The sequence below is a fragment of the Bombus vosnesenskii genome, unplaced genomic scaffold, assembly GCF_011952255.1.
Source record: "Bombus vosnesenskii isolate JDL3184/JDL3185 unplaced genomic scaffold, Bvos_JDL3184-5_v1.1 scf7180000013265, whole genome shotgun sequence".
NCBI classification, from domain to species: domain Eukaryota; kingdom Metazoa; phylum Arthropoda; class Insecta; order Hymenoptera; family Apidae; genus Bombus; species Bombus vosnesenskii.
The window spans coordinates 607523-623504 of record NW_022882925.1 but is presented as its reverse complement, the minus strand read 5'-3'; the positions used below and the strand labels follow the sequence as shown (position 1 = coordinate 623504).

At 36.1% G+C, this 15982-nt stretch overlaps 2 protein-coding genes across 2 annotated transcripts; both read left to right on the top strand.

Annotated features, from left to right (window-relative positions):
* Nucleotides 1–556: 556 nt before the first annotated feature.
* LOC117243138 (sugar transporter ERD6-like 5) lies at nt 557–2604 on the top strand. The gene is made up of 2 exons (XM_033510376.1): nt 557–1337; nt 1500–2604. Exons 1-2 carry the CDS (start codon nt 568–570, stop codon nt 2530–2532), a joined length of 1803 nt encoding a protein of 600 aa, XP_033366267.1. The 5' UTR covers nt 557–567; the 3' UTR covers nt 2533–2604.
* Nucleotides 2605–6160: 3556 nt separating this feature from the next.
* On the top strand, nt 6161–10082 carry LOC117243137. The gene is made up of 4 exons (XM_033510375.1): nt 6161–6178; nt 7149–7263; nt 7890–8889; nt 9148–10082. Exons 1-4 carry the CDS (start codon nt 6161–6163, stop codon nt 9947–9949), a joined length of 1935 nt encoding a protein of 644 aa, XP_033366266.1. The 3' UTR covers nt 9950–10082.
* The last annotated feature ends 5900 nt before the right edge of the window (nt 10083–15982 follow it).

Genomic DNA, 15982 nt, shown 5'->3' with positions numbered 1-15982 from the left:
GAATGCAATTCCCTTTCCCCCCTCGAATTGATGTTTCATAGTGATGTTCTTAAATTATTTCTTACTTGTATCGACTTGCGTATCATCGTTTAAAGTTGCACTTCTATTCCATCCTACATTACGATAAATTTGACATTTCGATTCAGATATTCATCGCACTGATTCCTTATTATATCAAAAATCGAGTGCGGACCTTTATATGTTTATGAGAAACCTGAAAGCGCAACATGTTCATTATTACACATTAATACACCTAGACTTATCGCAAGTATCTAGCAAATTTTACTTCGCGTAGTATTTTACTTAATGCACATATAATGCGAATGGATTAACAGAATAATAATGAAATAGTTAAGAAATGAAACTAGTGGAAAGCATTCGGGCTAACATCGCGAAGAGTCCAATTGCTTATAGCCTGCGGTATGTATTGATTATAAATATATTAATAGTATATATTAAAAATATAAATTTTCGTAAATATACGCAGTGTTTTCATAAAAAAACCGCACTACAATTAACATATGCTATATATAGCATCGCTTGTTTCTTATTCCAGCAACGCTAACTATGGTCATAGTCGGTACAGTCTATGGATGGACAACGATTTCTCTTCCTTATCTAATATCCGGAACCGGCGACGTGCCGATAACGATAACGCTCGATGAATCTTCGTGGATGGTTTCTTTGACGATACTAGGTTCAATGATCGGTTCACTTGTGGCTGCCCAGTTGGCCGATCGCGGCGGTCGTAAAGACTGCCTCCTTCTAAGCAGCACAATATGCACCATTGGCTGGTTCACCATGTACGAATCAACGTCCGTGCCAATGCTATACATTGCTCGAGTGTTTCTCGGTATAGGCGTTGGTATTGCCCGCACGATAAATCCCATGTTCGTGTCAGAAGTCGCCGACATAAACATCAGAGCAACCCTAGGTACTATAATCGCAGTAAACGTGTATGCCGGGGCACTGGTAACCTGCGCCCTAGGAATCTGGCTAACGTACAAGTACCTCCTGCTGTTTCTTATATTAATATCGTTTGCATCCATCTTGTCGAACATGGGCTCCCCCGAAACTCCGTATTTCTTGGTCGCAAAAGGTCAAAACAAGCAAGCATGCAAGTCGATTGCCTATTACAAAGGCATTGTAGATCCTGAAAGAGTGAAAATCGAACTACGTGATCTACGCGCACAAACCAGATACGAATTACACCCAAAATCCAGATACGAAGTACACCAACAATCCAGTAGCGTTTTACCTTCACAACCCGGAAGCAATTTACCCTCACAATCAAGACGCGATTTAACCCCACAGTCCAGTAGCGATTTACCTTCACAACCCAGAAGCGACTTACCCTCACAATCAAGACGCGACTTAACCCCACAGTCCAGTAGCGATTTACCTTCACAACCCAGAAGCGACTTACCCTCACAATCAAAACGCGAAGCACACTCAGGCTCTTTTTGGGAAGTAGTAGACACAGAACCCATGTCCTCACCATCCAGTACCGATTCACCCTCACAGCCTACATGCGTAATACACACAGAAGTTATATGCGACGTACACCAGCAACCCACGGGCGAATTACACCGACCATCCGCAAGCGAAATACACCGGCCATCCACAAGCAAAATAAACCAACCATCCACAAACGAAATAAACCCAGACCAAATATGCGAAATACAATCGGGATCCAGAAGCGATTTACGCATCCAATCCAATGAGGATACATCCAGCGATTTACAATCCAGTGTGGATTCACGAGAATCGACGGACATAGATGAGATATACATGGATGGAACTAAATATACCTGTATAACCAAGCTGCAAGCAATACTACTTCAAAGCAACAGGAAAGCTCTTTTTATCATGCTTGGAATGATCATGGCACAACAACTTAGCGGGAACTTCATCACTACGCAGTATCTGGAAGTGTTGTTGAACAAAACAACGATCGATATCGATCCACAGGAAGCGTCGGTTTTGGTCCAGTTTTTTAGCCTTGCATCTGGCAGTTTAACCATCTTAACAGTGGAATTCGTTGGAAGAAGAACTTTTTTGCTTATATCCACGGCTGGATCATGTTTAACATTGAATATTTTAGCAACTTATCTTTTGTTAGTTGAACATAAGTATAACATTTCCAACTTCTCTATTGTTCCAGTTATCGACTTAATTATATATCAAGTAGTGTTTCAACTTGGTTTAGGTACGTTATCCAATGTTCTCCTATGCGACTTATTTCCTACGGAACTAAAAGGTTTTGTTGGTGCCATCATTATAATTTTCGATGGTATAATTGGTTTTACCGTGTCGAAACTGTATCAAGTGATTACCGATAATGTAGGATCGTATGCGATTTACTTTATCTTCACTGCATCATGCTTCTTGGCATATATTGTGGTGTTCCTATGGATACCGGAAACAAAAGGAAAAACGTATCACGAGATTAAAGCGCTTCTAGTTGGTGAAAATTTGAATTCACCGAATGAAGAAGTTAACACCGCTGAAATGGATAGTCGTGAAATATGACAGGAGAAAATGCACTGACAATCCATAGCACGGTGTCTCCATACTCGGAATATTTTATTTCTCATTTTTATTAGTATAACGATAAAGATCTACAATTTTATCACGATATGCAATTTTTGTAGGAACGTAGGTTTATTTGTTTGTACGTGTAATTTTAGAAATGTGTTTAACAAAGCTCATGGTCATTTACAAACATATGCATCGTATAAATTGACTTGAATTGAACTTAGAGGAATACATGTTCTCAAACTAAACTTTTTATCCATTTCATAATACGAACAATGTAACAATATCAATTAACTCGAGATAACTGAACAAGAGTTTGCAAAAGTAAGAAAAGTAATATATTGAAAAATGACAAGGTGACATAATACTGACAAGAACAATTCTCTATATTTCAGCTGTTATCTATGCTGTTATTTTTTGTTTGCAATATATAACATATGTATATCACATGCACATATGCTAATATTGCCACAATAAACAACAGGTATACTGAAAAAGTCAGTATTTATGCTAAAAATAATGTAATATAATTAACATAACAAATTGCTAATAAGTACTTATATTACATTGTGTTTGTCGCTGATAAGCATATGTATATACATATACAATTATATATGTGTAAGACATGGTCTTTTCGGCGTTGTATTATAGTTATTACTGAAAAATTTTTGAATATGCTTTTTCGAATATTATAGTAATTACTGTATCATAACACAACGATAAACATCTAGCCTTGTCCAGCAGAAATTCTATCGGACTGATGAATGTTATCTTCGGTAAATTATGGCTATAATAATAGTGTTCAGTTTAGAAATTTATAATATTTCCTACTTTTAATATACGATAATTTACGCGAAAAATTAAATATCGATAATTTTATAAATTTTTTTCTATCAACAATTATATATTTATTGTATACCTTTAAACAATTATCTTATTAAAAAGCTACAAGAAACATGGAATTACCATTTATATATAAAATCACAAACAAGATTTTAAATGATCTATTTTATTTAAGTTTTATTGTAGATGAATTTCTTACAGACACACCTAGTGGAAATTAATTAGAGTCCGAATGAAAACTGTCCGAAAACCGGAGTCAACTGTAATATCAAATACTGCTAAGGTCTTTAACCTACGTCATGCTAAATCGGTAACGTCGAGAACGATATTAAAATGGTAAGAAAACCACCGAGTTCAGTGGGTAAAGTACTCCGAATAGGGACCTTCTCTTCCACGGTTCCGTCGCCCACCTCTTTCACAAAATATTACAAATTTTGTATAAAAGAATTCGGACAAATTCTTTATTCCCATTCATTTAAAAAATATTAGCTCTTCGATCATTTTGGAAAACAACAACGAAAAGAGTTTTAAAAACGACAGAAGCTGAAATTTAAACCTGAAAGTAAAGATTTAGTCAAACCAAAAACTAAATTTCATTTACATTATAATTCTCTGTGAGATGCTAATTCGTATATGTATCGGTATTTCACACATTCACTATTGCAAAAACGGGAATAGACGTGATATTATATAGGACTCTGTGTCGAGTGTTCTGTAATATCGATATCGAAAAATATCAGTGTTTTCCACGCTCTTTACAATTCATAACGTTGCGCCGCGACGATTGTAATTATCTGAAAAGTATTCTCGCCACATTTCCAGTACGTGATCGTTTGAATGTGATCCGTTTTGTATACTTGGAGTTAAGTTTTGAAACTTTATAAATGGTTATATAATAATCTGATGGATTCTAAAATTTAAAAATCTAAAAAGTTAAAATAATAAATCTACTCTCCTGATAATTAATCTAAAACAATAACATCAATTCCTAACTTTTAAATCAATGATTTAAATATATAATTGCATGGCATACTCGCTCGCGCGTATACTGGGTGCATGCAGGTCAACGTGCACTGGACAGCTCTTTCAATTTGTAAGTCGCCGCAAGGACACCTCTGCTTTGGTGACTGCTTGATAACTGCTCGACGTTTGCATCGAATCACGGGAGTTGCCGTCGCGCCGGTGATGCTTGCGAATCTGCTGAGGGTTCAGTCGTGGATCTGCAGTCTTGTCCGATTGATACTAGGTCAGAGATCTGCAATTTCACGACCTCCGTAATCCTGTTCGTCTCCGAGAGGGTGGACCCCACTATTCAGCCTTGCATTCGTAATCCTGTTCAGCGGTCCCTCCACGGATTCCACTTGTTCAGTTGGAGTGTGTTATGTTGCCGGCCCGTGTGCTGGATCCACGGCTGCATCTCCAGTGAATCACTGGCATCAGTGGTCGGTACCATAAACCACGACTCATGTAAGTTTCGAACGGCGAAACAGGAATCGAGTGAAGGGTATTCCGCTGATCCTGAGGGTTGTCCGGTACACGGGGGTACGCCGCGTAAGTTTGTTAGTTCTTTCGAGAGATCGCGATCTCGTTCGTTCTGGGCGCACCGTGATTTTTCTTTTATCGTTTGATTCTTCGGATTTCTTCGTGTTTTTCCATTTTTCAGGGAAGCTTATTGGGGTCATGTTAGAGTTTCTTTCTAATACGTTCAAGAGTTTAGAGTCGCGAAAATAACATGTTAAACAGTTTAGTGTAACGACTCGTACGTCCCCCTTGCAAGACACAAAATTGTAATACACAGTGTCAAGTAGAGTCAGAACTCGACATTCTGCCAATAGGTCGAATGTCGAGATCGATGTGTAGTGTTAAATAACCTATGGGCGGTTCTCGTGCGTTGTCACCTCCTCGTGGTGAGATTTGGTAATTGGCATCGTTTTTCAAAAATTAATCAGTTGATTAATCTATTACCAACCCAAGGACTACGCTACAGTCCGGTTTGGATCATCAAAAGCCACTAAGAGGATTTTGGATGTTCTCGACTGGACTGCACAGAGGGATACCGTGGAACATCATTAGACATCGTAGGACATTGTTCGACATCATTGGACACCATTGGACATCATTGGACATCGCGGCAGTTTCAGTAGGAAACGTCGAAATAGAGGGAAAGCAAGGAGAAAAAGTATTGCCGCGATAAAGGAAGCTATGCTTCAAGAAATTAAAGAAATTCAAATGCTGGATTATGATCGCAACGTAGCTAATGTAGCAACATGGAACAAATGTAACCAATAGTCGAAGCTGTGCAATTATTTTTGTTCATTTTAATTTGTATATTAGAGGAAATATATATCATATAATAGTTGCCATTCGACTGTTCTAACATTATAATTAGGATATTTCCTAGATATAATATGTACAAAAATATTATTGTTCCTATGGCAAAATATTTAAAAATAATTCGTTACATTTAAACATGTAGCAAGAAGTGTTAGAAGTGTTTATGTATTGAAATAATGTCGACTGAATGTAAAGGGAAAGCATCCTCAGAAGTACCCAGTATGGTTGTGGCAGTTGTGTAAATGGTACAAGTCAATACGAAATCCGTTAATTACGAGAATCAGTGTAAAGATTTCTTACAGTTGTTCTTACCTTGCGATAGATAATTACCAATGATCTTTCGTACAGTTTTTAAATAATTATGTGTGAACTGGATTCTACAACTTGATTTATTGAAAATCAATCGTGATTATATAATTGCGTGAAAGTACTCATTTCTGGCAGCATGACCCAGCGTAGGACGGTAAGCATTTAATATGATAATATGATAAATATTTTTGAAATTAATGGCTAGAAATTAAATATCGCAGAGTAACAAATCCTAAATTCTAATTCAACGAGAATATAAAAAAAGCGTCTGTTTGATATACCTATTTTCAGCGAATTAGCTTTTATTTATTTTCAAATAGAGATACGAATCCATAGCAATTAGTTTTAATTTCGAATCTACAATTGTATCGAAGGTTCTTCAAGACTTATAGAACTTGCAAGTATTACCAAAATTTCGAAGTTTTGATTCCTACGTCTCGATTTAAATTTTTGGCACATAATGAAATGTATTAACATATCGTATCAATAATACCAAAGAACCGTCTGAACCTTCGAATATGATTCAATATTTAAAAGTCACAATAATCTTAAATCTTTGACCTTGTGTCTTGATCGATCGCGATCATTTAAAATTTTGAATCTTTCAGCCTGATTTAAACTATCACGATCCACCAAAACATAAAATTCAAAGCTTAAAACTGTTACATCTTATAAATATCGAATCATATTCGACGGTTCAAACTGTTTTTCGGTATTATCCATACATTTCATTATTTAGAAATGACATTTAAGAAACATATAAAATCTTTCAAATTATCATTGATTTGGAGGACACTCAAAGCAAATGATTTTAGAAGAAAGTTGTCAAAAGCATAAATAACCTTTAGCAAACGTCAGTGAAAAGCTCAAGTTCGTCTTCTATCTATAATAACATCAAATAACATCAAGCATATTTTAATTATATTCTGTTGATAAACAGAAGAAGACAGAATAGACAGAATAGAAGAACATTTTTTAATTCCCTTGAAACAATATTAATATTTAAATACTTCTTAATATCTTTTCCGTGGTTTGGAGTTTATATTCGCTCAAATGTTTGATTGGTCTACCAAATTAGAAAAGAATTATGATTTCTATTCTTAACAAAGGTAACTGTTTTCCAGGTTCCAAGGAGAGTGCCTGAGGGCGGTGGTTCCGATCCTGTTGATTCATCACCGAAAAGGAAAGTTCGTAGGCTCTTCAAAAATCGAATGTGGCTATGTCAGCCATCTGCTTCCGGTTAGTTATCACTCTTGATATTACGTCAGGTATTTATCAGTAATTTTAATACGCACAATGCAACTTCCTTTGCCTCCTCGAATTGATGTTTTATAGTGATGTTCGTGAATTATATTTCAATTCTAATGACTTATGTACCATCGTTTAAAGTTGCATTTCTATTGCATCCTACATTATAATAAATTTAACATTTCGATTCTTATATTCATTGCACTGATTCCTTATTATATCATAAATCGAGCGCGGACTTTTATGTTTATGAGAAACCTGTAAGCGCAACATGTTCATTATTACACATCAATACACCTAGACTTATCGCAAGTATCTAGCAAATTTTACTTCATGTAGTATCTTACTTCATGTAGTACTTTAATTAACACACAAATAATGCGAATGGATTAACAGATTAATAATAAAATAGTTAAGAAATAAAACTAGTGGAAATCATTCGAGCTAACATCGCGAGGGGTGCAATTACTTATAGCCTGCGGTATGTATTAATTATAAATATATTAAGAGTATATATTAAAAATATAAATTTGTCTAAATATACGCACTGTTCTTATAAAACAATCGCACTACAATTAACATATGCTATATATAGCATTACACATTTCTCATTTCAGCAGCGCTAACCATGCTCATACTCGGTTCAGTCAACGGATGGACAACGATTTCTCTTGCTTATCTAATATCCGGGACTGGCGGCGTGCCGCTAACGTTAACACACAGCGAATCTTCATGGATCGTTTCTTCTACAGTACTTGGTTCAATGATCGGTTCACTTGTGGCTGTACAGTTGGCCGGCAGCAGCTGTCGTAAAAACTGCCTCGTTTTATGTAACACAATGTTCACATTAGGCTGGTTCACCATCTACGCCGCAACTTCTGTGCCAATGCTATACCTTGCTCGGGGGATTCTCGGTATAGGCATTGGTATTGCGCGCACGGTAAATCCAGGAGTCGCCGACATCAACATTGGAAGCACCCTAAGTTCTCTAAGCGTCGTGAACGTATCTATCGGCACACTGGTAACCAGCGCCCTAGGACTTTGGCTGATGTACGAGTCACTGCTGCAGATCCTTGCAATAATATCCTTTATATCCTTCTTGTCGAACACGTATTTTCCCGAAACTCTGTTTTGCTCGGTGGCAACAGGTCAAACGAAGCAAGGATGCAAGTCGATAGCATATTACCAAAGCTTGATAAATACGCACAAACTGAAAATGGAACTACATGCTCTACGCACACAAACCACGTACGAATTACACCGATCATCCTCAAGCGAAATACACCAACCATCCACAAGCCAAACGCATCAATCATCCTCAAGCGAAATATACCAACCATCCACAAGCAAAATAAGCCCAGACCACACATGCGAAATACGCCAACCATCCACAAGTCAAATACACCGACCAACCATTAGCGAAATACACCAACCATCCACAAGCCAAACGCATCAATCATCCTCAAGCGAAATACACCAACCACCCACAAGTCAAATGCACCGATCATCCTCAAGCGAAATAAACACAGACCTCACATGCGAAATACGCCAACCATCCACAAGTCAAATACACCGACCACCCACAAGCGAAATACACCAACCATCCACAAGCCAATCGCATCAATCATCCTCAAGCGAAATACACCAACCATCCACAAGCCAAATGCACCGATCATCCTCAAGCGAAATAAACCCAGACCCCACATGCGAAATACACCAACCATCCACAAGCCAAACGCATCAATCATCCTCAAGCGAAATACACCAACCATCCACAGGCCAAATGCACCGATCATGCTCAAGCGAAATAAACCCAGACCCCACATGCGAAATACTCCCAGACCCCACATGCGAAATACTATCACGATTTAGAAGCGATTTATGCACACAATCCAATGAGGATTTACGCGAATGGGCTGACACAGATGAGACACACATAGATTTAACTAAATATAATTGGTCAACCAAACTGCAAGCAATACTACAACGAAGCAACAGGAAAGCGTTGTTTATCATGCTTGGCTTAATCATGGCACAACACCTTAGCGGAAACTACATCACTACGCAGTATCTGTTAGTGCTGTTTGGCAAAACAACGATCAGTATCAGAGCAAGCGCAATGACGATTTTGGTGATGACTGTCGGCCTTATATGTGGCACTTTATGCACCTTAACAGTGACTTCTCTTGAAAGAAGAACACTTTTGATTCTGTCTACGCTTGGGTCGTGTTTTACATTGATTATTCTAGCAACTTATCTTTTGTTAGTTCAATATAAGTCTGATGTATCCATCCTCTCACCTCTTCCAGTTATCAACCTAATTATATATCAAGTAATGTTTCACATTGGTTTAGGTACGTTACCCAATGTTCTCCAATGCGAGTTATTTCCTACAGAACTAAAAGGCTTTGTTGGTGCCATCATTGTAATTTTCGATGGTATAATTGGTTTTACCGTGCCGAAACTGTATCAAATGATTACCGATAATGTAGGATCGTATGCGATTTACTTTATCTTCGCGACATCATGCTGGGTGGCATTTGTGATGGTGTTCATATGGGTACCGGAAACAAAAGGAAAAACATATCACGAGGTTGAAGCGCTTCTAGTTGGTAAAAATTTGAATTCACCGAATGAAGAAGTTCGAACCGCTGAAATGGATATTCGTAGAATATGAAAGGAAAAATTGCACCGTACGTCTGTGGCACGGTGTCTACTTACTCGGAATATTTTATTTCTCATTTTTATTAGTATAACGATAAAGATTTACAATTTTATCACGATAAGCAATTTTTGTAGTAACATAGTTCTATTCGTTTGTACGTGTAGTTTTAGTAATGTGTCGAACGAAGGTGATGGTCATTTACAAACATGTATATCGCATAAATTGACTTGCATTGAACTTAGAGGAATACATGTTCTCAAACTAAACTTTTTATCCATTTCATAACACGAACAATGTAACAATATCATTTAACTCGAGATAACTGAACAACAGCTTGCAAAAGTTACAGAAGTAACATATTAAAGACTGACACGATGACATAACACTGTCAAGAACAATTCTTTATATATCAGCTGTTATCTATGCTGTTATTTTTTGCTTTTTGCAATATATAACATATGTATATCGCAAATACATATGTTAATATTGTTACAATTAACGGCAAGTATGCTGAAAAAGTCAGTATTTATGCTAAAAATAATGTAATATAATTAACATAACGCATTGCTAATAAGTACTTATATTACATTGTGTTTTGTCGCTGATAAGCATATGTATATACATATACAATTATATATGTGTAAGACATGGTCTTTTCGGCGTTATATTATAGTTATTACTGAAAAATATTTGAATACGTTTGTTCCAATATTACAGTAATTACTGTATTATAACACAGTGATAAATATCTAGCCTAGTCTAGCAGGAATTACTACAGGAGTTCACTTCAGAAATTTATAATATTTCCTACCTTTAATATCCGACAATTTACGTGAAAAATTAAATATCGATAATTTTATAAATTTTTGTCTATCAACAATTATGTATTTATTGTATATCTTTTAAACAAATATCTTCCTTATTAAAAAGATACAAGAAACATGGAGTTCCTATCTATATATAAAATCACAAACAAGATTTTGAATGTTCTATTTTATTTCAGTTTTATTATAGACGAATTTATTACAGACACCCCTAGTGGAAATTAATTAAAGGAGTCCGAATGAAGACGAGTCAACTGTAATACCAAATACAGCTAAGATCCTAAACATACGTATTGCTAGATCGGTAACGTTGAGAACGATTTTAACATGATAAGAAAACCTCCGAGTTCACTGGGTAAAGTACTCTGAATAGCAACTTTCTCTTCTACGGTAACATTACCCCTTCTTTTTCCCAAAATATTAATCATTTTGTATAAAAGAATTCGGAGAAATTCTTTATTCTCATTCATTTGAAAAATATTAGCTCTTCGATCGTTATGGAAAACAAATAACAAAAACATCTTTAAAAACGACAGAAGCGGAAATTTAAACCTGAAAGTAAAGATTTAGTTAAACCAAAAACTAAATTTCATTTATATTATACTTCCCTGTGAGATGCTAATTCGTATATGTATTCGTATATGATATTTCGCACATTCACTATTACAAATAATTGGTCTAGACGTGATATTATATGAGACTCTGTGTCGCGTGTTATAAAATACCGATGTAGAAAAATATCAGTGTTTTTCACGCTCTTTACAATTCATAACGTTGCGTCGCGACGATTGTAATTATCTGACAAGGGTACTCGCTACACTTCCGTTATGCGATCGTTTGAATATGCTCCGTTTTATATACTTGGAATTAAGCTATGAAAATTTACAAATGGTTGTATAATATTCTGATGCATAGCAAAATTTAAAAATCTAAAAAATTAAAATAATAAATTAATTATTCTGATAATTATTCTAAAACAATACCATCAATTCCTAACTTTTAAATCAATGATTTAAATATCTGATCACATGGCAGGGTTGCTCGCGCCTATTCCAGGTGCATGCAGGTCAACGTACGCGACATAGCTCTTTCAATTTGTAAGTCACCCCAAAGACTCCTCTGTTCTGGTGACTGCTCGATGTTTGCGCGGGATCGCGGGAGTTGTCGTCGCGCCGGTGATGCTTTCGAATCTGTTGGGGATTCAATCGTGGATATGCAGTACTGTTCGGATAGGGACCTGCAATTTCACATTCGCCGTAATTCTGTTCGACTGGCGCGGAAGTGGACGTTACTCGTTCGGTTGGGGCAGTGCATTCATAATTCTGTTCGGTGGTCCCGGCCCGGCAGGCCCATGGTTAAGTAGAGTTAGAACTCGACACTCTTGTCAATATGTTGAATGTCGAGATCGAGGTGCAGTGATAAAGAACTCATGGGTGGGTCTCGTGCGTAGTCACCTCCTCGTGGTGAGATCTGGTAATTGGTACCGTTTTTCAAAAATTTATCGGGGGATTAATCTTTGGAAATGTTGCCAAGCCAAGAACTACGCTATATACAGTCCAGTTTGGATAACCAAAAGTCACGAAGAGAATTTTGGATGATCTAGACTGGACTGCAACGTAGACCACCGTGGCTCACCGTGGCTCACCGTGGTAAACCGTGGGATACCATGGAAAATCGTGGGATACAATAGCAAACCCTGCGGTACCGTGGGGCACCATGGAAATTCCTGGGTCACCATCGGAAACCTTTGGACACCGTGGGACACTGTCTGTTCATTATCGATAAATTATCGATACGGTTTCAACGACGTATTGTATTACGAGTTTGTGATAGTAAATCAGATTACCTAAACTTGATAATGTATAATTAATAATTGATTTGAGAATACAAGGATGGAAATAGGAAAGATTTAAAAATTCACATTTTTGTTTCAGATATATGAAATTGCAATTTCATTTAGAACTGATTAAACGATTCACTTAATTCTTATTACAGTACTTTACTATACAGTAATTTATTATTTTGATAGTGTGTTATGCTTACTGAAGTATTGTAGCATGATACAATTATATTTCGTTGCTAGTATTGGATATCCTGTTTTATATTTTATTTATAATTTCGTACAAGATTATAGTTTTAATTCAAACCAGTATTTAACTGAAATAGTAACTTCGCATGCGACACGAAAATGGAATGGAGAGGTCATGCGACCCACAAAATGTGAACAAGCACTGAATATCACGTCTATTCCTGTTCCTCGTCTGTGGTAATATTGTTTTAAAAAAGAGAATGATGCGTTTCATAAAGAATTATACTATTTATCTACTTACACTACCTTATCTACTTAAACAGTACTGTTAATTATGCATGTATAATTAAATGCATGTATAAATTAATTAAATATTAAAGTACTTATTAGGGACGGATTAATGCTTCTAGGAAGCATTGCTTTTTAGCAGTAAAGCTACTCTACATAACCACTCACAAGACTCACAAACGTTCCATCTAGATCCTGTCCCATCAAATTTGAAAAACTCTACCTGATAGAACATCTAATTTAATTTCAATACTATAATTAGAAACCTAAAGGTGTTTTCGCAAGCCCTGCATAATACGTACAAATCCGAACATAATAAAGGCACAGAGTGGCTTCATAATTCTTACCGATCAAGAATATAAAGATTCCCTTAAACCTAGCTATAAAAAATGTAAAGGTTTCCTTATAAACCCAAATGCTATAATATTATAATATTATAATGTTATAAATTCAAATGCTGCATTGTGATCGCAACGTAGCCGATGTTGTAACATAGAACAAAAATAACTAATAGACGAAGGTGTGCAATTATTTTTGCTCATTTTAATTTTTATATTATAGGAAATATGTATCATATAATAGTTGGCATTTGACTGTCCTAACACTGTAATTAGGATATTTCCTAGATATAATATGTACAAAAACATTATTGTTCCTATCTCGGAATATTTAAAATTAATTCGTTACATTTAAACATATAACAAGGAGAAGTAGAAGTGTTTATGTGTTGAAATAATGTCGACTGTATGTAAAGGGGAAGTAGCCCCAGAAGTACCCAGTATGGTTGTGGCAGTCGTGTAAATCGAACAAGTCAATACGAAATCCGCAAATCGCGAGATTCAGTGTAAAGATTTCTTACAGTTGTTCTTTTTTTGCGATAGATAATTACCCATGATCATTCGTGCATTTTTTAAAAAATTATGAGTGAACTGAATCCTACCAATTGAATTATTGAAAATCTATCGTGATTATATAATTGCGTGAAAGTACTTGTTTTTGGCAGCATGTCCGAGAGTACAACGGTAAGCATTTAATATGATTATATGTTAAATATTTTTGAAATAAACGGCTAGAAATTAAATATCGCCGAATAACAAATCCTAAATTCTAATTCAACGAGAATATAAAAAATAGCGTCTGTTTGAGGTACCTATTTTCAGCAAATTTAACTATTATTCTTTTATTTCCAAATAGAGATTGGAATCCATAGCAATTAAAGTTTTGATTCCTACGTCTCTATTTAAAGTTTTGGCACATAATGAAATGTATTAACATATCGTGTCGATAATACCAAAGAACCGTCTGAACCTTCGAGTATGATTCGATATTTAAAGTCACAATAATCTCACATCTTTGACCCTGTGTCTTAATCGATCGCGATCATTTAAAATTCTGAATCTTTCACCCTGATTTAAACCGTCACGACCCACCAACACATAAAGTTCACAGCTTAAAACCGTTACGTCCTATAAATATCCAATCACATTCGAAGGATCAAACTGTTCTTCGGTATTATCTGTACGACATGTTAATATATTTCATTATTTAGAAAAGATATTTAAGATACATATAAAAACATTACAAATTATCATTGATTTGGAGGACACTCAAAGGAAAAGATTGTAGAAGAAAGTTTTCAAAAGCACAAATAACCATTAGCAAACGTCAGTGAAAAACGCAAGTACGTCTTCTATCTAGAATAACATCAAATAACATCAAGAATATTTTAATGCTGTTGATAGAAATATCATAAATTGAACTTCCATTAGGATAGGGAGAAGAAAATTTTTTTAATTACCTTGAAATAATGTTAATATTTAAATACTTCTTGATATCTTTTCCGTGGTTTGGAATTCGCTCAAAAGATTGATTACACTATCTAATTAGAAAAGAATTATGATTTCTATTCTTAACAAAGGTATCTGTTTTCCAGGTTCCTAGGAACCCTCCTGGGTACTCGCCTGAGGGCGGAGGTTTAGATCCTGATCGATCATCTCCGCAAGGGAAATGTCCTAGTCCCTGCATCTTACAAAGCCGGCAATTTCTAGCATGTATTTCCGGTTAGTTTTCACTCTTGATATTACGTCAGGTACTTATCTGTAATTTTAATACGCAGAATGCAATTCCCTTTCCCCCCTCGAATTGATGTTTCATAGTGATGTTCTTAAATTATTTCTTACTTGTATCGACTTGCGTATCATCGTTTAAAGTTGCACTTCTATTCCATCCTACATTACGATAAATTTGACATTTCGACTCAGATATTCATCGCACTGATGCTTTATTATATCATAAACCGAATGCGGACTTTTATATATTTATGAGAAATCTGAAAGCGAAATAATGTTCATTATTACACATTAATACACCTAGGCTTATCGCAAGTCTTATACAAATTTTACTTCGTGTGGTGTTATACTTCATGCAGTAGTACTTTACTCATGCACAAATAATGCGAATGGATTAACAGATTAATAATACAATAGTTAGGAAATAAAACTAGTGGAAAGCATTTGAGTTAACATCGTCGGTACAGTCTACGGATGGACAACGACTTCTCTTGTCCATCTAACAACCGGAACCGCTGACGTGCCGCTAAGGTTACGACGCGTGGAATATTCATGGGTGATTTCTATCACAGTAATTGCTTCAATCTTCGGTTCACTTCTGGCTGCCCAGTTGGCCGATCGCAGGGGTCGTGCATACTGCCTCCTTGTATGCAGCATAATATTCACCGTAGGTTGGTACATCATCTATGAAGCAACTTCCGTGCTATGGCTATCCTTTGGTCGGCTGTTTCTCGGTATAGGCGTTGGTTTTGCCCGCACGATAACTCCCATGTACGTGTCAGAAATCGCCGACATCAACATCAGAGGATCCCTAGGTACTCTAATCGCAGTGGCC